This window comes from Nomia melanderi, chromosome 2 (genome assembly GCF_051020985.1).
Source record: "Nomia melanderi isolate GNS246 chromosome 2, iyNomMela1, whole genome shotgun sequence".
In the NCBI taxonomy this organism is placed as follows: domain Eukaryota; kingdom Metazoa; phylum Arthropoda; class Insecta; order Hymenoptera; family Halictidae; genus Nomia; species Nomia melanderi.
This window is the reverse complement of record NC_135000.1, coordinates 14,943,252-14,971,039: the sequence shown is the minus strand read 5'-3', so window position 1 is coordinate 14,971,039 and position 27,788 is coordinate 14,943,252. Positions and strand designations below refer to the sequence as shown.

General features: G+C 32.7%; 1 protein-coding gene across 1 annotated transcript in view; it reads left to right on the top strand.

The window, feature by feature from the left end:
- LOC116431104 (uncharacterized) overlaps window positions 1–27,788 on the top strand; it is a 297,657-nt gene that overhangs the window by 220,240 nt on the left and 49,629 nt on the right. The window contains exon 3 of the mRNA XM_031986081.2: window positions 11,196–11,340. Coding sequence (XP_031841941.2) covers window positions 11,196–11,340 — 145 coding nt within the window. The remainder of the gene's footprint in view (window positions 1–11,195; window positions 11,341–27,788) is intronic.

The window sequence follows — 27,788 nt, the reverse complement described above, 5'->3', positions numbered from 1 at the left end:
GGTGACGAAGTTGGTCGCTACGCTGGACGAATGTTCGGCAACGTTGGGGAAATTCCGTTAGGTCAAGATCCTTGAGGACACTTTTTTCTGAAATTCGAACGGACCCTCTGGAACACGACTTTACGATACCTGGGCTGAAGGGAAACAATAGACAATGGTTGATTTCTATTTATGAACGTCTCTACGAATAATTTTCCGTATTGTAAAGTTCCCTTGTTGTCCTGATAATAATGAGTTGAAAGATTGGAAGTTTGATGTACAGTATGACTCGGCCACACGCCGCATCTCAGTTCTTTCAGGAAATACAGTAATTATTGTTGTAGCATATACCTACTTATTGTTATAGGAAATCAATATTTGTTCTACAGCTATCGACGCGAGTACCTTAAGTGAAAGAGTTCCCTTGTCTCTGCTCACTTTTAGCTTGTCGGAGCTCGGCACAGACATAGCGGGAACACTGTAAATAGGTTTGTACCAGCTGTGCAACATTTTCGCAAGTTACAAGCGATCATAGTATACCAGCATCAGATTAATAGTAAATAAACTGTATAACTATGTTATTAAGACATGCTATCGCAAAGTAAATTTATATAAACCGCTTAAATATTTGTTATTCAATCTTTTATTGATAGCTTCGTAATACCAGCGTAATATTCATATTCGTGCATGTGTACATACTGATTCATTTTATGCAAGTTCGCGCGATAGTTCTACTAATGTTGTAACTCCTGGGCACTCTAAATCAGTGATAGCGAGCGTTAATTACTTTCGTAATTAGCAATCGGCAGCGGGCTGGTAGTTGAAGCTTTCTGTAAAGGGACGGATAAATCTAATAATATTAGAACTCCTCTCGCGAGCTACTTGAGCTGTGCATATCAATTCTCTTTTAATAATTTCAATCCATCCTAAGAATTTCAGAGCAGTGTTCCATAACGATATCCGTCATTATATTTTGTAGAGTCTATACATTTATACGTGTAACTCATTAAAAGTTTTTTTTATCTTGACACTACGAGTAATTATGTAATTATCTCGGTTGGCAATCTTAAGTAAAGAAAAATAATTCACTTTTACCTGATAATCATCTGCTGCCTCCAACAGGTTCAGATTAACCTCTTTTTTGTGGTAAAAGATTTTATGTTACGTATTCTTAATTGTCTTGCTTCTGAGTCTTGAGAGATGCAAATATAATCAGATTGAAAATAGTCTGTTGCAATAATAAGAAATCGAAAATCGAGGTTATCGTTACAAGTATGACGTTTTGAAATACTCATTACTGGACTTAGGGTCTTTATTCATTTTCTGAAAATTGTAATGTTCAAAAGTGTAGCGGACACATAAGATTAAGAAAATGTATAATAAAGATGTAATACATAAAAATATGTATATACGTACAGTGATAATTTATAAAACATTCTGAAAGAAACAACATATGATATTTCTATTTTATGGTTCATAAATATAAGTTAACATAATTACAATAAAATACACCAAGTATGTAACTGAAAATATTCTGTATTCACTAATTATTCGAGTTAATAATTACATATTTTTGTATTTCTGCTAAAAGATATTAAAATACAATTATCTCATCTATATATAAATCAGAGTAATTTAGAATACAGAATTATATGTACAAAAATGCAGTTTTTAAACATTAAAATACATCTTTAACTTTATATTGTTATAGCGGGGGTTAATACGAATTCAACAACTTAGAACATTATGGTCCTGGGCTTATAAATAGCGCTAAAATACGGTGCGGCGCTGTAATTCTTGTTTCTTCCCATCTAGTGTCGAAATTCTTAAAATTTTTGAAAATATATTGAGATTATGAATAAATAAATTAATTTTTAAACATATGGCAATTTTTTCTATTTACCGAACCAGTTTAACAGAGCACATATTTGATGTTACACGCCATCTAATCTCATATATAATAGAAAATTATTAAACCATTGATTAAGATCTACCTACGAGTGATTTATGGATAAGTAAATAATTATTTCTCTGAAAGTGTTGAAACTCGTGTCAAATAAGACAATGGAAAAAATAATGCAATATAATTAACACTAGGTTCATGGGCATTTATTGTACGATTCATTCTACTGCTCCTGGAAAAATTCATGTTCGTTCAGTTGGATTTCGGAAGTTAGAAGTTTAAAAATAGATAATTCAGGTACACACTGGTGTAATTGCATGAATCAAAGTCGACGTAAAAGTTTACCAAATAGTGTTTATAAAATTCAGTGTGCGTCAGATTGACGCGTTCCATAAACCTAATGTTAACAAAACAGAAACAATTTAGTTAATGCGTTATTAAACTATCATTTATCAATTCCTTATATATACCTAAGATCTTTGTCTTAGTTTTAATAAAGTTGTAAGAAAAATGAAGTTGAATAAAATAAGCTAATAAAACAAGACCTTTATTAATTACTTTTAAAATAAATTAATTAATTGGTATGCAGAAATAATTCAAATAATTATAATTCTTGCAAGGATCTGTTATGTCGAGTCAGACTGGACGTTGGACTGCAAAGCGTTAAAGTGCGAGCCACCGGCGGTACATGCCGGCGTGAACGTGTTAAACGGGAAACCATAAAATAAAGTAAAATTTTTGTTAAAAACCGTGGATTTGTGGGAATATCCGCAGCGCGAAAAGAGGATAGGAAGATTAGTGTGCGTATGCAGTATTTTCCCATTCCGCTTTGTTAGTTTGTCCGATTTAGTAGACCGGCGCCTAGCTAGCTTGAAAATTGTCGGTGATTTTATTGTTAAACGCAATCCGCTGCGAAAACTTGTGGACGATTTGCTAAAAGTTTTACAGTAGCGACACATGCAGAACATTCTACTGGTTTGCACGATTATCTCCACACGCTGCGCTTTTCGTTCGCCTCGCGGGTATTCGTCGTAATCGTAACTTTTGCGTTACGACGTAATTTACGTTTAGTCGTCGATTAGCGGAGAATGAACGAACCAGTGTAAAAAGTAATTGCTCGCAGGTACGATATTAAGTAACTCTACGGAAGTATGTATATCTTATGGGGCGGTTTAAATCGCTGTATGGCGATAATAACCGAAGGAAAATGTGAATTAAGCAGGGAAGAGTTGAGAAGGGTTGAGAAGTGCATGCAAAAGGAGCACTTGTGATTTCCACACTTACTGATTAAAACATCTACATGCATAAAATTGTTGTTCAAACAACCTGAATAATGCTTGAAATATATTTTAAAGAAATTTAATCATTAAAGTAACGTCACTTTTATGAAAACATATATTATTAGAAAATATCATGCCTTTTCTATATTTTTCATTTACCATAGGATAGGCTGAACTGGTTATAATTTGAACCAATTGCTGCTTCAGTGTCTAAACTATATGTTTAGAGATAATTAAATATTTGGAGCTAATAATAATATATTACTTTGCTTAATTTCTACTATAAACTATGAGACCATTTTAGCCATTTATAACACATTGTAATGCAATTGCTTTTATCCTCTGTATTGATCTTACGTAAGCACCGAATATTATACAAGTCAAAAAAGGAAAAAACTGAAGAAAATTGGTAGAAAGAAGAAAAAAGAACGAATAAAATTAAGAATGAATACTTAATTACTTAATGATTTAATTGATAAAGATTTTGCTTTCCGAAAGTAAACTGTGCTTTTAAACTAAATATGTATACTTTATGATCTATTGTATTAACTCTGTCGATTGTGTTTTGTGCCACGACGAAGCACGTAAAAGTTTACTGCAATTGTTGTATATTCACAATTGCAAAATAATATTTCCCCCGAATCGATGTGGTTTGAATACTAATTGCATTCGTTAAGCATAATTTAAAATCTTCACGAAGAACTTAACTCCTCAATCAGTTAGCCCCTTGCTTTTTGATTTATTTCTAAACTACGATCGATACAACTACTTTATCATCAATAATTTATTAGGAAAAGAAAAAATGTTGATACTTATTCTATGTCTACGTTTACTCAAAAGGGTAACGATTGATAATAGAAAAGTAATATTTTATTTATATTAAAAAAAGAATAAATAACACTCAGATTTGTTAAATTCAATTTCAAATTTTTGTCACGAGCCTGACACAATATTATAGATCAAGGAGTTAACTGCGTTTAATGAGTATACACGCCATCTTGAAGCTTGAAATGATACCAATTCTTCCAACGATGAATTTTTTATTTTTTCGGATAAATATGTAATTTTTCTTTGTTTTACTTTGGTTTTTCATTATAATATAATATATTTTATTACACAGTTGACAGGTTAAGTAAAGTCGTATGATTCTGGAACTAATGGACCGAAACACACAAAAATCGATAAAACGGCTACAAGGGGTGTGTTTGTCCTGTTCAATTTTTGTTTAGACCAGCAAATTCGGATATTCGTTCGCGCGGTCGCGCGATGGGGCGTAATTTTTTTTCCTTGCTGGAACAGGGTGGTTATACGCGTCAGGGCCAGATGTGCGCCATTTTGAACGATTAAGGCGCACCTTTGTGAACGCGCCGTCGTCTTTGTTTTTGTGACGTTTTGATACGCTGCACTTAAAAGCTTTGATGTTCAAAGGAATATGAATAACGTCCAAATCTGCGGAACGTATCCCATTTGATATTCCACCGTAAAACAATGACACCCGTGTTCCGAACCGAAAAGCCACATTATTCGGATAGGATTTTAGCTTTCGCGTCTTTCTTTCTCAGTCCTTGTGTATTTACTTTAATTCCGGCGTGAGTAAGTACTTAATCCCTTCGGTGCAGCGTGAGCGTAATGTTATAAACCAAAAACAGCTTTACTTCAAAAGCCATTAATACAACGAGCAATCGCTTGAAAAAGACCGTGTACTTACACTTTTCAAATACCCCGTCGCTGTTCCTACCATTCGTAAACATTGTTGTACATTTTTCACAAGTTCTTTTTTCCAGTATTTATCACGTCATTGCTTGTTTTCTTTGAACGAGAATATATGTAACAAAATAAAATCAGTTTTTAAGTGTTAAAAGTATCACATTTCCTTGGTTTTAGAAAATAATTATTATCTTTAGAAATGTTCTGTTTTATCGGTGAAGTATTCTAATTCTGCAATTGTTTTTTATTTATTATAGTTACACATTAACGATTTTCCTGTTCTTTAGTGAATAAGTATTTGAGAATTCTGTTTTTCTCTGAAGATTAGTGTTGAATATTGGATTTCAAATTTGAAGTTTAATCTCATATATAATAGAAAATGAGTTAACTACTGTTTAAGATCCACCTACAAGTCATTCAAGGATAAGTAAATAATTATTTCTCTGAAAGTGTTGAAACTCGCATCAATTAAGGCAATGGGAAAAATAACAGAATATCTTCCGACAGTATAATTAAGAAGACAAAAACAATTTAGTTAATGCGTTATCATTTATTAAGTAATTAAATAATTAAACTATTACTTAACTGTAATTTTAAACATCTAAAACTCTTATAAACTGGTCTAGACTATTTCGTATTGACTTATACAGGAAACATGCTTGATCACAGACTCTTCCTGTATGTAGGAGAAAACAATTTATCTGCGGGACGGCGAGCGTAATTGGTTAAAGTAATTGTACAATAAAAGAGAGATACGGGTTTACATCCTGCACATTAATACAATCTTACGGTTTCTTTTTTCTGCAAATGGGATGTTTTAAAACTCTGCGGTAGACAAAAAATTTAACTCGAAACTAAAGAAGAAAATTCGTTATATAACTGAAATAAAAATAGAATACTTTCACTAATGAAAAATAATAATCAAAGCATGATTTTTTATATAAATACATATACTAATAATGGGAACTAAAGGGTAAAGATGTCTCATTTTTCATAACGACCGCTCCACTATATTTCTTATATCTCATACATCCAACAAAATTCGGTTTGATCGGAATGTCACCAAAAAAAGTTAACCTCCTAACTGATAATCATGAATTAACACGTCATCCGAGTTCAGTTTCATTTCTCAATAGATCTTCATTCTCCTGTTCGTTTAATAAATAATTTCTATGTTTCATCAAGCCGTAATATCCATACTGGTACAAACCATGCTACTGTGGAGGTCCCACGTTAATCAAGCCGACCTTTGGTTCAAAAGTGAAGAGGAGCAAAGGGACTCTTCCACTCACGACGCTCGGCTTTTGGATACATGGTCATTATTGGCGCACGCCGAGGTCCGAGCATCGTGAGTGGAAGAGTTCCCTTGCCCCTTTTCACTTTTGAACCAAAGGTTAGCTTGATAATGAGGGACCTCCACAGTATATTGTTGTGTATCAGCGTACAGTGTTTACTACGTGCTGTGATTATAATAGGGAGGCAATATACGTAATTATACTTTTTATTCGTCGGAACCTCGAGCGCAGAGACAACCCTCTAGACACTATCGCTACTCCCGGAATACTCATCGCACCTCCGAAGATCCACGCACTTATAGCATTCACCCCCAATCACTCTTACTTACTTTTCACCCACATCCTTCCTCACTTGCACCCTGGCCTAACGGCCATAGACAACATTCACGCAGTCACGTTCACGCTGGTTATCGCTGCTTTTTCACGGACCATTCGCTCAGTCCAAATGCTCTGCTTCGCATTTCTTCAGCCACTTGAGATTCTCTAAACTCAGTCAGGCGATTTCCCAAATATACTGGCGTTGTGTAGTCGCAAGGCGACACTGACCATACGCGCAGACAATTGAGCATTCACACTTTACAGATCCAGGCACTCGATTTTCCACATAGCCAAACAAGCGAAATAATAATACTAATATTTCAGAAAAGAAAGTGTTATGTTGCCACAATACACGGGAGGAATACGAGGATCCGGAGGAAATCAAAGTTAACGGTCAAACCACGTAAATTTATGTTTCTTCATTCTGACTTTCTAAGATGGGCTATGTAGATTTACGTTTCTGCTTGAATTTTTATTACGCTGCGATAGTTTCTCATTTTTATGCAAATCGGTTTTTTTTCTTTTTACCGTTAGTTGCAGGACTATCTGCCTGCTTAACCTACTGTGCAGTTTTTCTTTTTAGGTAGTATTTTTTAGTAATTTCGTATTTTTTAAACCATACATACATGTTGATTTAATTCTCATTAAAAACGCCCAGAAATTGAGAAAGATAAAGAAGAAACAATGCGTCCGTTAAGGGTTAAGATCGCGCTAAAAAATTACTGTGTAAAAGGGGGACTCGCGTAAAAATGTGCCGCGTAAATCGAGGGTCGACTGTATTTGTCAACAACGCTACGGGTATCGGATGACCCCTGATTAGCATTCCACAATTAAAATCACTTCACCTGCGCAAATCCGCGAATTTCACCGCGGCGAGCGCACGGACAGCGTCGGGGTGTGCCCATGAATTTTAACGCCGCGCGGGAAGAGCGTTTCAGACATACGCGCGCGGCCGGCTGGATTTTAATTATTTCGGTTTATGCGACGCGGCGAGATCGTCGCCGCTTCTCTGCACGGAGAGGACGGAGCACCGGAGATAATTAAATATGGATTATCCGCGTTTAAGCGTCCGCCAGCGCTAATAGGGTCGGAAAGAAGACAGTTATTGTGCGATAGACCGGCCGCAATATTTCGTGGGTAACGAAGCCGCGTGAACAACGGACCAGAAACGAGTGAATCGGGGACAATCGATGACCGGCCTCCGACGACCTCACCCCATCTTTTCTTTCTTTTGTTCCTCGACTCGATCCCGTTTCCGGGTTTCTTCGTTAAATCGTAAGACGCAACAAGTGTCGGACGGATTACGTATCGAGGGAAATAAATATGATCGATGCGACAGAATGAATTTTCGCCCTGTGGTCAGTGGTCACCAATGACTGGAACTTTCAAATTGCTTGAAAATAATTATAATTCGTGAGATATCTGTCGACGAATAAAAATAATAGTGTTCTAATTCAACCATTAGATCTTCCGTTTGTGGTACATCATATAAATGTAATTATTTTATATTCGTTTAATTTAGCTCAATTCAGCGTTTCGATTGTTTCAATACATTTTCTTAGAGATGCACGCTGACGCAATATTCCGCCGTTCTCAGTGTAGGCCGTAATTCATTTTCTGCCATATGCTGCGTTGCACGAAATGCATACATATGAAAATCTACGTATCCAAAGGGTTACAGGCCTGTTGAAAATCTTATCTCTTCATGACCAACCACGATTCTCAATTTTTATTGCAAAATGATACGAATGATTGTCTAACATTTTAATTGGATATTAAATTAGAGGCTATAATAAGTATCTTCACCACTTTTCAAATTTTCACAAAACTCACAACAATGGAAAATCAAAACTGATCATAAGAGGTTCGTATTGCCAGCCACATTAGTGAAAAATCACATCGCTTTAATCCATAAGCATTTAAATAATACTGTTACCTAAGAACTGTTATACCAAATCATTAATAATTACTTCCAATACCATTTGCCTTTGTTACAAAAGAATAAGTATCACTATGCAAAACATTTGACATTCTCGTGACATTCTATGTATTAATATTTCTTCCCAAATTTTGTATTCAAAATGACCAAAGTTTGGATAACACGTGATAACGATTTTTTTCATGAAATGCATTGTTCGCGTCCATCGCAAACATTTTTCCCTGTTGCATAGCTGCAAACAGGAAACAAACATTTTCCTGCATATATCAATAACAGTAACAGAAACCTCGCGGTTGGTACCATATGCGGTTTTCTCTATTAGAAAGTCGCTGTTGTTTGTTCAGCCGGTGACTGTGTATTGTTACCTCACAATTTTTTTTGTTTATCCGATGTAGCTGGTACAGCGATGTTTAAAATAAAATACAAAACCGTCGAATGAAAATCTTGCTATCCTTTAATTCGTTCAACGGTCAGAGTATTTTAAACTTCCGTGATTTTGAAATTCCCCGCGAAGTTCAGTTAAAATGGAAAGTTTTCCTCACATTCGATGTTTAGTAATAACGCGTTTTAAAGCGTTACTCAGACTCTCGTTAAAAGTTTCGACTGGAAACCGCATATTTATCCTCTTACTTTGTAAAGCTTAGTTTATGGAACGCTTTAAGAAATTCTGTTCCAGCGTCTTAAATGTAGATTAGAGGTTGCTGGGCTTTTTAAGAAATTCTGTTTTCATAATATTTTCTTAAACTTCCGCTTCTACATATTGAGAGCGAATTAAGTCGCGCGGTGTATTCAATGCATTACAAACCATATTGCGCTGCCGCTCCTGCAAACGCCGTCGAGCGAAGTGTTTTAGTTATGAATTAAACACGGCTCTCCGTTTTATGAAGAAGATAAATTAACCGTTGGTCCACTTAATTAATTTCACAAGAATTATGTGGAGATAAAGCTTCTTACGTGCTGCGTTTAAATATTTATGTATCGTTTGTTTTTGAATTTTGAAAATGATTAATATTTTAATTTTAAGATGCGGAATAGGTAATGTACAAAAGTCGAAGGGAACAATTTGTTCAATCGATAGTCGTCGATGATCGAGTCTTCATAATTAAAGTAATAATTATAATTTTGAGTTAAGTAATACAAATGTTCAGTAACCTAAATAATTATATAATGTTGTAACGTAAAAATTGTGATAAGAAATAATTGATAATTTTTCTTGTTTATCTTTGCTACAAAGGATAAGTGAGATATAAAACGCTGAAGTTATTCGTGGCAGTCAATGTCTTAATTATTTTGCAAAATGAAAAAAAATATACAAAATAGAAGAATATTGAAATAAAAATAAATAATGAAAGAAAAAGAAATTAAACAATAAAAGAAAAGAAAATAAAGAAGAAAAGTGAATACATATAGACTATCAAAAGCTACAAGTAGGTAATCAATGCCTCACTTGGACATGTGAAGAAGATTTGAGAGTAGACAAGATTTGGGGCACACAAACTTTTGTGGAATTCATTCGGAAGTGTAAGAAACTAAAAGAATCTCTTCAAGCTTTTAACTTGTCCACAAGAGTTAGCGGGGAAAGTCAGGGTAAAGTATACGAAATAAAAAGAGGGAAAGCTACAAGAAATGGATTTCGAACATTGCTAAGTTGGAAAAGTGTCTACGGTATACAAAAAATGTAATTTGAAGACTAAGAAAGATTAAATATAAAACGATGAATTTCTTGTTCATAAAATGTTGAGTTTGAACGGAGTGTGAAGTTATTAATAACAATAACTTCTCTTTCTTTTATTGGTAACTAAGATTTTTTATTTAAAAATTAAAAATTCAGAATAATATTACAAGAAATTAAACCAATATAGAAAATTTTGGGAATTTATAAAAGAATATATTTACGGGACTACTGAATACCAACAGAACAGAAAATAAATAGAAATGTATGGTAATATAATTACAGGAGTAGAGATGTTTATAAAAACATATGAAAAGCTTAAAAAACAGGAAGGTTATAATTTGAACGAAAATATGAAATAAAAATATGAAGGAAGTGAACAACAGTTTGCAAAGAAAAAAGACGGGAACAGTGAGAATAAATAGTTGAGACTGATTTGAATAGAAATGAAGAGCTTTGTATTCTAAACTGAAGAAGAACAAGAGAAAATAGTCTGAAAGAAGAATGAAATGAAAGAAAAGAAGTCAGATGAAAAGAAAGTGAATTTTTTAACACTGATTGAATACTTCGTTATATTCTTTCTATAAAAACAGACATACCATGTACAGGTGTCTCAAAATTAGAAAAATTAAAATAAAAATGGATTATGATACACGTATAAGTATTTGCATCAAAGTCAACACAAATTTCAAAGAAACAATAAAGAATGTGACGTTTAAGAATTATGAAATCTGTAAAATTGATATATTCCTTAAATTTAATATTGAAACATCTACTATGAATAATAGAATATATACTAGGCCATTTTGTAAGAAAGAAAATACCTGCATTATTTCAGTTTTGCACTTAATGTACAGTAATCGTACAATTGCAACATTATTTTAGAGATAAAACTTCACAGAAACAATTGAAATTGATATTGTTTCAAAAAATTGTTTAACTTCGCTTTAAATTGCAAGTAACACATTGAATAATAGATTGACCACTGAAAGTCTTATATCTCTTACTTGCGTGTATAATTCATCTTAAAACCATGGTAAACGCGATAGTGTTTTCTGTGGAATGTTTGAATTTAATGTGTGTTCTTTCTTTTGTTTCCCAGGCGGACTTTTCCTGTAAAAACACAGAACAGACCGTGGGCGCGATTTATACTCGCACGAACTTTGTGACACTGAAATACGTCACCGACTCCTGGGGCACTAAAGGGAATGGCTTCCGTCTCGTTATCACCGCCGTCAAGGATCCTAGTGAGTACTTTTCTCCATGTGATAATTCCTCTTCTACTTTTACCTCACGTTCTTCCATCTTATAAGCTCGTATCAGATATGGTGAGAAGTTGTGACTTTTGTCTTACGATCAGAGTCGGACCGAATCTGTACGATTAAACAGCTGTGAATTTATGAAATTTTTTTAAACACTAGAGTTATCAGATGCATATATGGAAATGATTCATTTTGTATTTCTTTTTTATGATTATTGGAGAAATTAATGTTATTATTGAGAACTTATTAGTTTTTAGTGTTAATGTTTTATTATTAATGAAATTGTTCATTGAAATGATTAAAATATAAGTCAATCGAAATTTTAATAAATTTATCTCTGCAAAGTGTATAAGAGAATACGAACTGAACAATATAATTGCTTGATTGTTCTAATGTTGAACATAGTAATAAAAAGTATTATATATTCTGTTCATGAATGTGTTCCCTTGTAAAATGCATTTTTTTCTAATATTTTTGTTTTACCTATCATTTATAGTTGAATTCCTTACGGAATTGAAATGCCAGATGGTGCATATTCTTACTATATTTTATATGACCCAATTTGTTTATTGACTTTAGTGTTATATTACTAAAATTAAGTGATTCCCTTTAAAAGATGATAATACTGAAACTTCAGAAAGTGTGATCTTCAAAGGAAGATTTGTTTGCGTAAAACACATTATCATTAACGAAACATCTTCTATCTTTTAGATAAAATAAAATGTAAAACCTAAAAAATACACTAGATGTTTGTATCTGGCATATATCCTATTAAAATTTTGAAGACAAAAAGTTAATCCTGAATGATTTTTAATTTCATACGTTTATTCATTTATTTACATTTGTAATTTCACTACAAATGTAAATGTCGACAAAATTCATATAACACGCGTAATAAATAAAAAAAGTCGGTATTTAATGTACTTTTAAAAATTAATATTTATAAATTTAAATTTCCATATAGCTAAGCAACGCTTTCGTAATTAAATTGAACATGTATATTTATCTACATACATATATACGTAGATAAAATTTAAAATTAGTTTCACTACGAAATGAAAAAGTAATAACGTGTATTATATGTTTCGGAAAGTATGAACATTTTCTCCCTAATACTTGTGAATATTGCAATGCAAATGAGCTGGAAAGAAGTTTCAGCTTAGAGTGACTTTCTGCAAGAAAGTAGAGCGACCGTCCTTTCTTTCCTCGATTCGGGAAAGCACTCTTTTGAGAATGTTCTGCTCGAGTTGGTTGCGCTTAATGAAGTGGTTAATACTTTGTGATTAAAAAAGAACTTTATGAATAAGAGGGAAAAAAGGAATTCGTCATAGAATATTTTCCATTCTTCATTGCTGTTAAAATCCTTGTTCTCCTTGTTACTGCAAGATAAAAGAGCAAAATGGGAATTGTTTTTACAATTTTTACACTTCAATCTCGTTATTTTGTTTAGAACTATAAAGAATCATAAACGATTAATGAAATTAAAGTTTCTAAAATTACGTGTCTTTAATTTATGATAATATTTACGTAAATGATACACGTGTTTAGCCAAGTTTTATTGAATAAAATTTAAAAGCACTGAAATAAAATTTGATTGATATGTATTTCGAATTTTTATGTGCTTATGTCAAAAGTATAATGAACATGAAGTAATGCGTATATAAAATATAATTAAATTTGTAGTGTTTGTATCTCGATATTAACATACTAAACTCATTCACAGAAAAAGCAAATTGCGATTCAAATTCAATCTCCGCGAATTACTTTAAGAAAATTTTACCTTGTATAAACATTTACATGACTTTCAATTTTGAAATTATCCACTCGAAATAGTATAATAATATTCCTAGACAAAATAACATAAAAAAAACTCCATGCCAACGTATTCATCGATCCAAATTACGCTGTAATTGGTAATTCTAAATTAAATATCAAAAAAAACCTCACAGCGCCGTTCAACGAAGCACATGCAACGGACATGTAATTTCACGCGATAATTCGGAGCATTCAAACGGAATGTGACTTGTTAACTTCAAGACGTTAGTCGAAGAAAAATAGTCGGCCACGACAGGTTCGCTTTAAAAAAGCCAATTACAGGAGCGAAGAAAAATTGCGTGGAATAAATAAAACAGTAACTAGAAACACGGCGGCGAATAGGAAATAAATATGAAACAGTGAATTAACAACGTTCCCTATTAACGGCCCTTAAATTACCAGCACTCGTTATTTAGCGGGACGGCCCCGATGCGGCCGGTAATTTCAAATTAACAACGACGCCATGACGGAAGATAATACTGTCATCCGGCCGAGCGAGACACGCTTCTCTGCTCGTTGCCGGTTGGAAAACGAGTAAGATCGTCGCCCGGCAAATCTCAGTGAAATTCTAACGCTGAAATTCGCGATAAATTAAATGCGACGTTTCGCTTCCAGCTCGAATTTTCCTGTTAGCGGGCCTGGAAAGTACAGCGAGAGATGAGAGCCTGGCCGATGTGTCCGCCCAACAGATTCGCCGGCTCCTTTCGTTGCATTTACACGTCGATATTCGTTCCCCGACGACCATCGAGCTATTAAAAAGGTCCTTTATTTCGCCCGTGTTTCGAGTTACCGTTAACGACAACCTTTATCCGCGCCGCTGTTGAAGAAGTTCGCGCACCGCGGACGAAACTGCTGTTTTACATTTGTGAAACCTAATCAGCGTTGCGAGTATACAAATGTCGTGTATTATTCGTTGTTAGATGTAATGGTAATTGCTCTGAATTACGGGTCCACGAAGATGATGTTAAAGCGAATGTTAAGTTGCGAGAGTAACTCTTAACATTAGAAGTACCGAGCACTTAAACCTTCTCACGGTGGTCGATTTGGCCGTTTTAACCGGCCAAAATTAAATATACGAATTAAAGTAATCTACAGCGATAGAATTCAATGTTTTATATTTATTTTATTTATTATTATTATAATAAGATTTAATTTATATAATCTTTTAGAGTGTGGTACTTTTTCAAATAATTTTCAACGTTCTGTAACACATTTATATTGTCATCTCCAGCACGACATACGAATGTAAAGGGATAAAATGTCTTTATAAAAACTATAAGTGTGAATTTATTGAGATTTCAATTGGCTTATGCTTCAGTTTAGGTATTACTAGATCAGCTTCTTTAATCAGTTCTTAAAGAAGTATCTGTACCTTTGTAGTAATTGTAAAACAAGAAGTTGGGAATTGGTCGTTTTAACCCATCTAGTAGTTATAATGTTAAGACCCCCATTCACGTTGTAACCTGCGGCGATGCTTGCATCGCTATATACAAGCGATAGGTTTGAGTCTTTCAAGTTTTCATGATACATGTTGCACTCAAACAAAAAGTGAAAAAGGCTGAAACCCATCGCTTGTAATGCTGCCTGCATCGCCACAGGTTTTAGCGTGTATAGAACCCTTTACAGTGTTTGTAATTTACCGCTGCTCGTTTTGCATTGCCTTTATATAAAGTGACCATGTAACCATGTAACCTAACTAAATTCTTCGAAGCCTTCGAAGTCAGATATTTCGAAGAATTTTGAGTTTTCAATGATAAATCTTAAATGTTTTTTAATAGGCACGAAAAAGCCACTTACAAAATAATTTAAATGATTAAGAAAAGTTCAATTGTGCTTTGCAACTGCATTATTTCTGAAAAAACCAACACCATAGTGTAATAGAGTCTGTCGAATAGTAGATATTTTTTCTTTACAATGCCTGTCAACTTTACCGTGAACAGAGTTATAGCCAGTTCCAGTTATTATGTACACCCTGTATACATATAAAAATATCGATGTTGTTGCTACATCTAGATGCACGTTACCCCTTAACAACTACAATAATCTGTTTGTCGAAAATTCTTCTGAAATATCGGTTTTATACGACTTGTATCGTGAATGTGTTCTTCAAACATTAGTACGCACCGCTGACTAAAGCAAAATATACGTATATTGGAATGAGGAAATTGTGTATCTGTAGTTGCCCACGCACAATGAAAATTGCAATTGCTTTGAGCCATTAACTTTGAAACTCAAAAACATGAAACATGTTTGGGAGGTAGGTAGATATATACCTGGCTTCAGCGGACAAAACAAACATTTTGACGAATGAAATTAGAGTCAGCGGAATTTAAATAGCCATTAACCATCGATCTGGAAACAGCGAAACGTTATTCCCATTCGGTATAATGCGTTGCTTTGTACGGTGCTTGGTGTGCAATCCGAGAAATTCCAAACTGTCCGGAATCACGAAAGCTTCTTGCCCAGACATGACTGGATGTGTTTCAATGCTGACAAGGGATTGTTGTAGGCAATATTAGCGCGACTCAACGCGAGACGTTTCACTGTTGGAACCGCGACAAAATGCTTCATGGAACGGTACATTGGTAATTATTGATATTTAATAAACGTTTCAGGCGTTACATGAACTAATTACAACCTATTACAAATTAGAATCACTAAGAAGAGTTTGTACTGAAGAATTCCTTTCATGAATAAAATAATTTCAAGTAGTAGTAATAATTACGCTGAATAACGTTTTTGGAATATGTTAGTTTCGGCGATAATTTGAAGTTGTTATGTTTTGTACCGTTATTATTATTTGAAATTATATAGTTATAAGAATAAGCATTGAAATAGGTTTTTAGGTTTTTAGATTTAAAAATTTTTAGATTTTTAGAATTTGAGATTTTTAGATTTAATTTTTGGACTTTTGGATTTTTAGACTTTTAGATTTTTAAATTTTTAGATTTTTAGATTTTTAGATTTTTAGATTTTTAGATTTTTAGATTTTTAGATTTTTAGATTTTTAGATTTTTAGATTTTTAGATTTTCAGATTTTCAGATTTTCAGATTTTCAGATTTTCTGATTTTCAGATTTTTAGATTTTTAAATACTGGTTGAAGCTGATTTTAACAATAGCAATTTGTCAAAACAGTGATAGAGAATTAAAGAAATATTAAAATATTCTAAGGAACTGAAGAATATTTCATTTCACTAGGTAAAATTTTGTTCATGAAAAACGATAGTCGCTACTCCTTGTAAAATGAGCTTCGAAAATTCTAAACTATCGAATTCTCAAAAGCAGTCCACCGTTAATTGAAAGTCGATCTCAGGAATCAAGTTGCATCGCGAATATCGATTATCCATTTTTCACGCGCAGCCTTTCACACGAATTATATGAATCACTGGATGAATAAGTCACTTGGTTAGTCGCTGGCTGGAACGTATCTTTTCAGTCCTTTCAGTCACTTTCAATCCGTGCAAGTCAATCACGTTAAAAAATTTTCCGGTCGAAATAAATTACTAATCACCTTGACTTGAAAATTAATACTATTCCTACCACAACCGGTCAAATGACCGTTTTTAAAATTTCGATTAAAATTTCCTATATAGAACGTAATTGAATAGTCTTTAAACTTCACGACTTTTCCTCAAATATACATATAATATATTTTTCAATATTCATTTCTTTTTTTATTGTTTATTTTCTGAGAAAAATTTGTAGTCTGTCTTACCTACCACGACTGGTCATTTGACCGGTAGAACGATTTATATCTTTTTGTAATGGTATTCTCTCAAAGGCTCAATTTTGAAACTATAATGTCGTTGCAAACGAAAGGTAATGCAGTTGTGGCATGATTTTAGCCGAAAAGTGCTTTCCAGAGACTGCTTTACGGCACTTCCAAGTGTTTACAGGTCTCGCTCGCCTATGGGCCTCAGTAAAATCGGTATAATCTAAATATCGGAGATTGTCTTTACAGGTATTTTTTAAAATCTTAGACTTAGCTGGGATAAATGCATGGTAGTCGCTTTGTGCGATTCTTTTGAATTTGCTGGGTATTCATTTTCAGGAATACGATCGTTCATTCAGTATTTAACACTTTTACGGCCGCATATTTAACGCGAGTGCTCTCAGGTTTCGCGTTTGGTTTGTTTCTTCAGTTTGCAAATTCTGCTCTTTGTTGATGGCCCTTTTGCAAATAATGTAATTAAAACATATTTATTGCGGAGAATATTGAAGCTGTCATTTAAACCGTTTAATGTAATGTCTTTTGTTATAATAAAAACTATCTACTGTAAAGTCAGCAGATAATCACTGACAGAGCAAGGGCACATATACACTTTAGTGTTAGTGTCAGTCACGTATATACGTTAGTTGACACTGGACGATAGCACATTGAGAAAACTATAATTCAAATTAAAAATTTCAAGTAATGTTTTTATTAATAACAAAAGGTAGCGTTTGGCGTTATATGCATATGTATAATATAAAATGTCTGTAAAATATGGTTAAAAAATATAACATTAGAATAAAGAATAAAGTAAGAATTTCCATCGATGGTGAATCACGTGACAAAACATATTCAATTATGTATTTTAATATATTAATATTTCATTCAATTCAATTCAATGATATACAAACCCAATTATGTACAAATAAAATAAAGAAGTTTATTTAAATTGCATAGGCATAATATTTATTTCCATTATAATTTGGAACAAGAACCAATAATGCAGAAACCATATTGCCTAGATAATCCTGAAAGATTCGATAAACTGTTACACCCTTTCTTTTGTTTCGCCTGAATTTGGAGAAGAGATACCAACCGGTTTATAAATTCTTCTTTTCCTAGTATTCAAAGATAGACGCGATGCTGGCATCCATATTTCTTTCTCGACAGACGCAGTTGCATAGATAACTGTCGCAGCGCGACCATCAATCAGGAAAGTACAGTTTCGAAGGTTCGCCGCGTGAGAGTCACTTTCATCGTAGCGAACACGAAAGCTTTCTCATATATCCCGACGATGCGCTCGTCGCATCACAAAATAAAATGCAAACTTATAATATTAATTTATTTTCTGAATCATTAATATTAGGACCTCTTACGTTGTTATGTAAGAAGCATACGCAGGGTTTTACCTTATTCATTGTGAAAGATGTAATTTACATATGTATATAATAATAAAGTAAACTGTGCTTAATTCAAAACATTTAGAATTTTGTTTAGGACATTTAGAATTTTTAATTTACAGGCAGTGTACAAAGCTTTTTTGTTTAAATAATGTATTCAATTGTTGAGAATCAGTCTTTATTAGTACCCGAACTATCACACTTCAAAGTCATGAGTTTTAATTTCCTTATTTTGCAATTACTGAAATCACAACGGTGTTTATTAAACTATATGAAAAGTAATATTTGAATATGTAAGGAAGGTATATGCTTATAATTTTTAGAAGGAATTGCACGTTAATCATTATATTCGAGAATTCTAATATTAACGAGCATCATTACGATATTGATAGTTCTTCGTATAGTACATCGCAGTGAAAAGGTTAAATACTTTATTGCTTTTTGGACAAATAGAAACCATTCTCGTTAACTTTGTATTTTCAACTTTTAGTATTTTAATCTATAATAATTTGATTTTAATAATTAAAAATTATTAATTTTTAATAATTTTCAAGCAGTTCGCCTTCGAAAATTACAAAACAATGGATGAAGGATAAGCAAATAAATTTGCTTTGTCATAGAAATTTCAATTACGAAGTGAAACACTAATGACACCACTAATTAATACGGGGAAGCATTTCAATTTTGTCTAAAATAGAGTTGGAACATGAATCTCTCTAATATTTAGAGACTCTGCTTTGTAAAGAACACTGGTTGTTTCTCCTTCACACACTGAAAATTAAAAAAAATAAGATACCTAGTTTAAAGTGACGTTAGTAGCTACAGTCCCGCATATGTACTTAGTTATATGATGCCTGCTGCTAACTGGTGGTAGTAAAGACGAATATACATGACATGCGGCGTGAAAGTGTTAACATACACGCGGTACATACACGAAAACGCGGTGAAAATTATTCAGAATTGTTCATTAACCTTTTAATGCTATTACTCAATATACATACATATGTTCACCCACGTTCCTTTCCACAGGCTGGTATAATACATGACACAGAGTCAACGTCGATTTTCTTCGGAATTAATGGATAAAATATTTTTAGTTTCATTACAGTAGCTTCATCAAATGAATTTTCACCAAAAAAGAAATCATTCGCTTCAGTGAAAGATACGGACTAAGAATCGCTAACCACCCCAACCTGCTAGCATCCAACCTACAAAATAAAGATATAATCAGAAGGCTAAAGAAATTCACGCCAAAAGACATGCAACATAGATTCTCAGTAAATAACTAAGAATTACACCCACAAACTACCTAAGCCGGGTCTAACTGGTCACCCACTCTGAATCCCGTCAACGCCCTGTGCTACGTCATCAAAATTTCTGAGTGTTATAATAATAGCAGATTGTAATTGCTCACAATAAAAAAAAATTAAATAAATTATTAACCGTTTAAATTGCTATTGAACAGATTCTAATACTACACGTATAAAAATATAGCCGAGGCCTAAAGCGATGAAGTAAGACGTAACAATACAAAACAAAATTCTCTATAGTTCCGTCTTACTCCGTCACATTCGACATCGCTTCCATCCTTTGATATTGCCGCGCGCCAAGAAGGACCATGCGTCGAAAGCAGAGGCAGCCCGAGCATTGTGAGTGGAAAGAGTCCCCTTGCCCCTGTATGCTTTTAGCTTGGTGGTCGATGGAACCAACGTGAGATGTGGACTGCAGTTAGGTCGTTAGCTAATTTAGTATTATAACTTTTTAGCTACTATGCGCCACTATAGTGGCTTTCATGTATATCACCTTTTTGAACGGTACGCCACTATGACAGCACAACTCTTTCTCTATAGCTATGCATATTATAGTCTACTCTAACGTAATTGCACAGCGTAAAATTTTATCCGTTTCAAATCGCAGTGCTACATTTATGATACGCAGATTGCGACAAACCTTACTGTACAGGGATATACCTCCGCGGCTAATCCCGCCGTAGCGAAAAGGTTAATACTAGGTTTACGGAACGCGTCAATCTAACGCACATTGAATTTTATAAACATTATTTGTTAAACGGTTACATTGATCTTTATTAATTCAATTGCATGAATACGTATCCTCGTTATCTGTTTTCAATCCCTAACTTCTGAGATCTAAATAAATGAACATCAGTTGCTCTAGAAATAATAGAATAAACAATAAAATAAATATTTGTAAAACCAGTGTTAGTAAACATTTATATTTATTTAGTTTAATTTATATCCTTCTGTTATTATTGATTTATATACTATAATAAGTAAGCGGTATATGTACAAAAGAGGAAGGACAAACCTTAATTTCCGTTCCTCCGCGGCTTCAATCGAGAAGAGAGATGATTCATGCGCCGTCGCGGACCAGTTCTTCCGAGTGCCTCCATTTCTTCGAGACGCGTCTCGTCTCGTCTCGTCTCTCGGCCATTGCCTCTGTCTTTGCGATCGCCTTACTCCTCTTCTGTTCTCCTTCCACCCTCTTCAGTCGGCCGCCGCGCCGGATTCAATTCTCGGACGCACTTTCAATCTTCTCCGCCTTAGCCGGGACGTTGCATATCGATTCCGATGCGCCGTCCGTCCGTGCGGCATTCGTTTCCCTCCTTTCAATATCACACGCTCGCGCGACTTTTTTCCCCTCGGCCGCTTACGTTCAAGACGTATCGCCGCGGAGCGAACGGAAAGGGTAAGCAGCTTGACATCAATCTTCCACGGCATATCGTCGGGATCACGAAGCCTTCTGTTCGGCCGCGCGAGAGTACAAGGAAACGAGAAGTGCACCACGGCCCTTGAAGCGTCAAAGGGCGTTTCTAAATTTCTTACTACCGTTTAACCCCTTGCCTTATGATTCCTTTCGCGGTTCTGTTGATTAACGATGCTTCATGACCGGTGATTTATGTAGTGGCGAAAAGATATTTATATTTCTTTTTGTAAATCCATGATTGCAGTAGAGATTAACTCGTAAGCTGCGTTTGACGAGTATACACGTCGTCTTAAAGCTTGGCATGATACTAATTCTTTTAAAGATGAATTATTTATCTTCTGAGATAAACATGTAATTCTTCTTTGTTTCGCTTTGGATTTTCATTACAATATATCCTAGGTGTATATGTCCTGCGTTTGGCGAGCATACACTTCATTTCTGTACACACAAAATCTAAATTCTACAATTAACAGGTTAATACTAAACGTATTGATACTTTGCATATATCTATACATCTACCGTGATCAGTCGAATAACTAGTTATAAAATGAAGATAAACAAGTTAACTAATATTTCTTATTGGAGACGGAAAAGAAAGGAAAGACAAAAATTGAAAAACTATTTGTAATATTGTATCAAGACGAGGTTACATGGTTGAATTTGTCCCTTATATTGGATACGCTATATTGTAGCATATGTATGATGTGGTATGATTTGATATGATGTAATGCAGTGTGATAAGTAGTATATATTTGTGTGATGTGATGGTAACGCTCTTTGGTTACCTTAATATTTGAATTTTATTAAAAGTATTTAATTTCTTCTTGGTTAGTAATGCTCATCAATTTTGTAGAAAATATAGAACTATTTCATTATCACTGTGTATGACATTTATGTAAAATGCGTTATTTGATTTATTTACTATGTCTTAAACCCGTAAAAATTCTATTTCATAGAATCAGATTTTTTTGAAGAATGGAAACCTTATTTGATGTTCTAAAAGACGTTTAAACAATCAAAGTATGGTTTATTCGGTTCGATACGTTTTTTCTAACGCGTTTTTAATGAATTCCTTTCTTGAAAAATTCTGAATTGTTAGAATTAATAAATTCTAAAGATATTGAAACGAAATGTTGCAAATCAACACAACACTGTTCTTTCATTCACAGTATTGTCCCCAAATGCTTTGTTTATACTTTTCATAGGTTTTGCAGCATTATTCCACGTTTGAATATATATAAGAAAATTACACAAATGTTGGCGGTATCTATGTTTGCAAAAAATTATTCAAGAAATAGTTATTATGCATAATTCGGAAAAATCTTTATATAAAAAACAAATGAATAACAATAATAGGAGTACAAACATATACAAATAAGAAAAGTCATTTCATATGCACCAACCTAATGTTTCAAATTCGATCCTGATCGCAAACATGTCAATAGATATTTTGAGAACTCTTCAAGTTTATATAAATATTTATAAATCCTCTATACATTTAACTATTAAATTACAGAAATGTCCACTACACGTAAAAAATCGTTATAATCAGAATTCGCTTCAATCTATTTGAATAATGGAACATCTGCAGAATACAATGATCAGATATTAAGGTATTCGAAAACAAAATGATCTATTGCCACGAATAACAATATCACACTATAATATACTTTTACTTCATTTTTCGCTCGATTTAATCGTAAAGAATTATTCACGGAGTGTGAAACGTTTGAAACTGTACTGAAACACGCCTTCACTTCTTCTTTTTGTATCAAAAGATTTTAATCCGGTCGGTAACAATCGCACCTTGAAACTTGAAACTTCCTTAGCTGGCGGAAGCCCAATTAATTACCCCGAGCGGGGATTCGTTAAATAGATTGTTAATGGACTGCTAAATTCAGACGGAACTCATTAAATAGCTCTCAGTTTTTCTCGCTTTCGCTTCACCTTTGTAAGTTCTTGCATAACAAGATTTAATCGGTGTTTTTCGTCCTGTAGGTGCCCGCGCCGCGGCGAAATGCTAATTAACCTATCGCGCCGACTAAACACTGGTTAACTACACGATTTATGACAAAGGAAACTTCAATGACGTTTACTCAGCGTTCTTGTACCAGACACATTCACGTTTTTCGCATAAACAAATTGCGTGTACAGTTTCGGTATTTACGTTGATGCATTTTCATAGTTATCTAAGGAACGTCGGAAGAACAGCAAAAAGCTGTTCATATTTTTAAAGCCCCCATGGGTGCTCTGTGGTCAATGTTATCCGGATTTTTAGCGTCATCCCGCGGTTTATGTAAATCACCCCATCGTGCTTCAGTGATTTATGGAATATTTTGTGCTGGTATTTTGAAAGGAAATTATCGTAGCGGGTAAAAATGTCGTTAAACCTTTCACGTTAATGTTTCGGTTAGTTTCTTAATGTTTTATTCATCGGATTGGTTTGAAAGTTTTTCTCGTGTTTTAATTAATGAGATAAAATTTTAAATATTTGAACTTTGAATGTTAGTTATTCACTCAGACTTCTTTGATTATCTATGATAATCTGGTTTATTTATCCTAAATTATTGAAAACCAGATGAGTGTTACCTGTTTGTTACAATACACAACACGAAATACAAAATTTGACATGAGTTGAAGTTTTAAATTCGAAACTCTTTTTAATCAAATTTAATATTAAAAATATAACAAATGTGTGCACGAAGATTAACAAGCAGGCGATAACTGTTAACAAGTAAATTTTAATTACTTCTTATGATTATTAATGGAAACATAACTTAGATATTCGAAAAGAAATGGATTAATAAATGCACATTGAAATTGATTCTATTTTTAACTAATATTAGGATAACAGAAACGAATAAATGTTCAGAAACTCACAAAAAAAATCGACAGTAGTTCGCATAGTATAATAGATCGTCTGTTTTCGCACAAATCGATATTCAATACAATAAAAAAATACATATTTTCCATACAAAAAAGCATCGATTTCCGAACAAAATTTCGGCTTACTAAATGAATAGTTTGGAAATAACATGTTTCTCGTATGAAGGGAGAGAAAGCGTTAATTGAATACATCTATTTCACAATCAGTGGAAACATGTATTCGATTTGGCAATGCCCTAACTTTATTATTATTTTTATAAATTATTATTAAATAAATTGCACTGCTATTGACAAAGAATAATGATAGTGATAAATGAGAAAGAAAAATGGCTAAAACAACAATGAAGGTGAACAATTCTTAAAATGAAAAAGAACAAAATTCTTGGAAAAAGAAACTCCAAACATATAGTTGATGTATATTTTTAAACAAAAAAACTTCGTTTATTATTAAAGGTAAATTGTCATTGTTATTTTATATTGCTAGAAAATTGTATACGAATCGATATATATCGACGTATTTAACATATTGTATTTTGTTTATTGTTCAGGAAACGATTTTTTTATTATGTTATATTCATATTTGATATGTTTTGCGGTCTCCTTAAGTTTCGTTTTGTGTATTCAATAAAAGTATAATTTATTAAAAACCCAACACATATTTTATTATGTTTGTTCTTTTGTATAAAATTGTATTTGTTGACACTGTTTTTGTTATATTACTTCTTATGAGTAAAATAATGTCGTTTTCGAAAAAGCTTTTGGAACGAATTGTGTTCGAAAACCGAAACTCCATTGTATTTCAAATTCTGAAATTCTTTAATAATTTATCGAAAAACGCGTGTATTATTTATTGTATTCCGTTAAACTCATATTTATTGTATAACATTTATTAAATTAAATATATTTATCACAATGTTACAAACTTAATAGAATTTCAGTAGATCTAGATAAAATGGTATAATTTGAATTTGTGATGTAGATAGATGCTAGTCAGCGGACGGTTTAAAAATGAAAAAAGGAAACTGTGAAGTAGGAGATTAGGCTGTGTCATCAGTGAGTAATTGGTTTCGGAGGTGTGAGCAGATAAAGGTTTAAGGGATACCAGTAGGATTTCAGTTGTTTACTATAAAAAATCATTGTACAATTATTGCTTAAACTTAGGATTGTATAATTATTGTAAAATATAAAATTCAGTTAAATTTGTATTCATAAAATTCGTTAATAAACTTAAGAATTATATAATTTATTTGTAATACAAATATTTAATAATAATAATAATAATAATATAGTACAACTAGGCATAACAATTCGATGCATTAGCATACAACATCTTCATTTCGTTGCGAATTAAATTACGTTTTATTTTCCACGAACATCTACGAAGGTTCCGTTGATTTTTCACGGTGTTTGGATATCCGCGATGAACGCATAGAGAAAATAAAAATAAGACTGGAAAGATAAGCCGAGGCGAAGTGCGCAGATGTTCCGCCATAATTTTGATACGCCGAGTCCTGGGAAGCGATTCTAAGGATTCCAAGGGAAGCCCGTCGTGTACCGGAGCTCGCTTGGCCTTAATTGGCTCCACTCCATCGCCAAGATTATCTGTGAATTTTGGTATCCTTGTGCTGTGACAAGCTCACTGATCAGATTTATATACTTTTTATTCACTGTTTAGATCTCGAATTTTATACATTTTTTAATATTTCATTGAAATTGGAAATGAAGGATGGTACAAGTCGAAACATTTTTCTTCCAAAGTGATTCAAGACAAATTTTACGAGAAATTAATATTAGGAGATAAATGCTTCAAAACATTCATCGTTTAAAAGTACATTTGCATGATCATTTGCTTTCTGCAAGTTCAAAATAGAATTATATAGGCACGTACATTCTTTCATACGTTATCTCGTGTAAACAAATTGCAACAAAGAGCACGAAAAGTGATATATTCACGAGATATTTTAAATAAATTTCTATATTACAGGATTTGTTCTATGAAAAAAGAAGTTTTCTGAAGAATATATGAAAACGATAAATATCATTGTTAACTTTTACGAAATTCAGACTATTTTTATGTTATTTCTTACACATAAGGGTGGTGATAATAATATATGTATATATTTGTTTCAAAATTGGTATATTATAAATTTTAAGTTATGTATATAATTATATAAAATTCAAAACAACAATCTATAGGTGACATAAATCAAATTACCCATAAGAAAATTAGATCCTATAAATTTTGATATTAACAATTTCTAGAATTCAAACTTAATCACATTTAAGAAGCAATAAATTTCACGACAATCTTTTACTGTCAAAAACAAAGTCAAGTGAAAGAAGCTCTTCTTTCATTTCGTTTGTGCACTGAATTCATCATTGAAGTTATGCCGAGATGTTGCGGTACACCTTGCATGCCGTAGTTTCTTGTTAGCACATAAATTCCGAAGTCAGCAATTCAATTAGCCCACCTAAAATAGAGGAAGAGAAATTCCCCTGGCGGATTCTGGTTTCGATGCCTTTGAAATCGATAACGTTAATGCAATAATAATCCATCTCTGGCGGGTATCCGGACTGCAGATCCATCGGTAAATAATTACAATGGAATTCAGTGGTTACCAGAAAAGGGACAACAGAGTAGTCACGAAACAACGACATTATTAATTTCATAGGTAAATAGGTAACGCGCGTGTATTAAAGTTGTTATTTCTACTTTAAACAACTCATCTTTTCATATATTAAGGATTTATTTAATTATATTTATTCATGTTATTTAATTATATGTTAAGGATTTTTATAAAATTAAGATTTAAAACAATTGACATATTGTATTCGGGCTATTTCGTTCATTTCAACTAAATATCGATTACATTCAACTCATTTATTTATTATTCAATATATTTTCGGGAATTTCATTTTTCAATTTTATTTAATTGGTAATAAAAATACGTTCAATTATATGTACAATGAATTGAACTTTTACTTTTGAGATAAAATGTTAATGAAATAAATACAAACGTTTATTTATTGTTATTGCGATGATACACGCGAAACGTATTTTTACGTGATACGTATATAATGTGTTAATAAATTCGGGAATTATGAAGAGAATTTAAATAACCTTGCCAAAAGTTTGCTTTTTTATGAGAAATATCTAACTTCGAAATTAAGTATTTATATGTGAAACTTTTATTGATTATCAAAATAATTTTTGTAATATAAGAGTTAAAATCAAATTTCTATTTAGCAATTTCTTATATCTAGTTATTTTACGTGAAACTTGTATTAACGGATTTTTTTATTCGAACACTGTTTTTGAGAGCATCTCAAGTATTCTTTATGAGAATATGGGAAAAGACTTTAAAAGTCTACTTTATAGTTTTCACTGTCTAATGTTTGGACCTTAATGTAACGTTTTCTTTATATAAATATTGTATGTTACATCACTTCACAGTAGTCTGGAACTAAAAATTCCAATATCGTGAAAACTTACAGAACAACCTGCATTTTTTAAATTTTTTAATGAAAAACTAAGGGAGAGTTTTTACATCACGTTTTAAATAATTTATTCTTTATTATTTGTATTATAACTTAATATTCCGTTGTTGTGTAACATGTACGTACGTTGTCGTGTAACTTACATGTACGTGTAAGAAACGAACTATTATATAACTACATATAGAATTACTTCCAATGAAATTGTAAAAATCTCAACACATTCTTTTGTATAACGATATACTAACAAAATAGTAAAATACTTTCAAAACAAAGTATTATATTAAAATATTCCAACATTATAATATAATAATATAATAATACAGAAAAATAACTATAATGATATAATTATATAATGTATATAATAATACAATGCAATAATTAAAATAATGTAAAACAT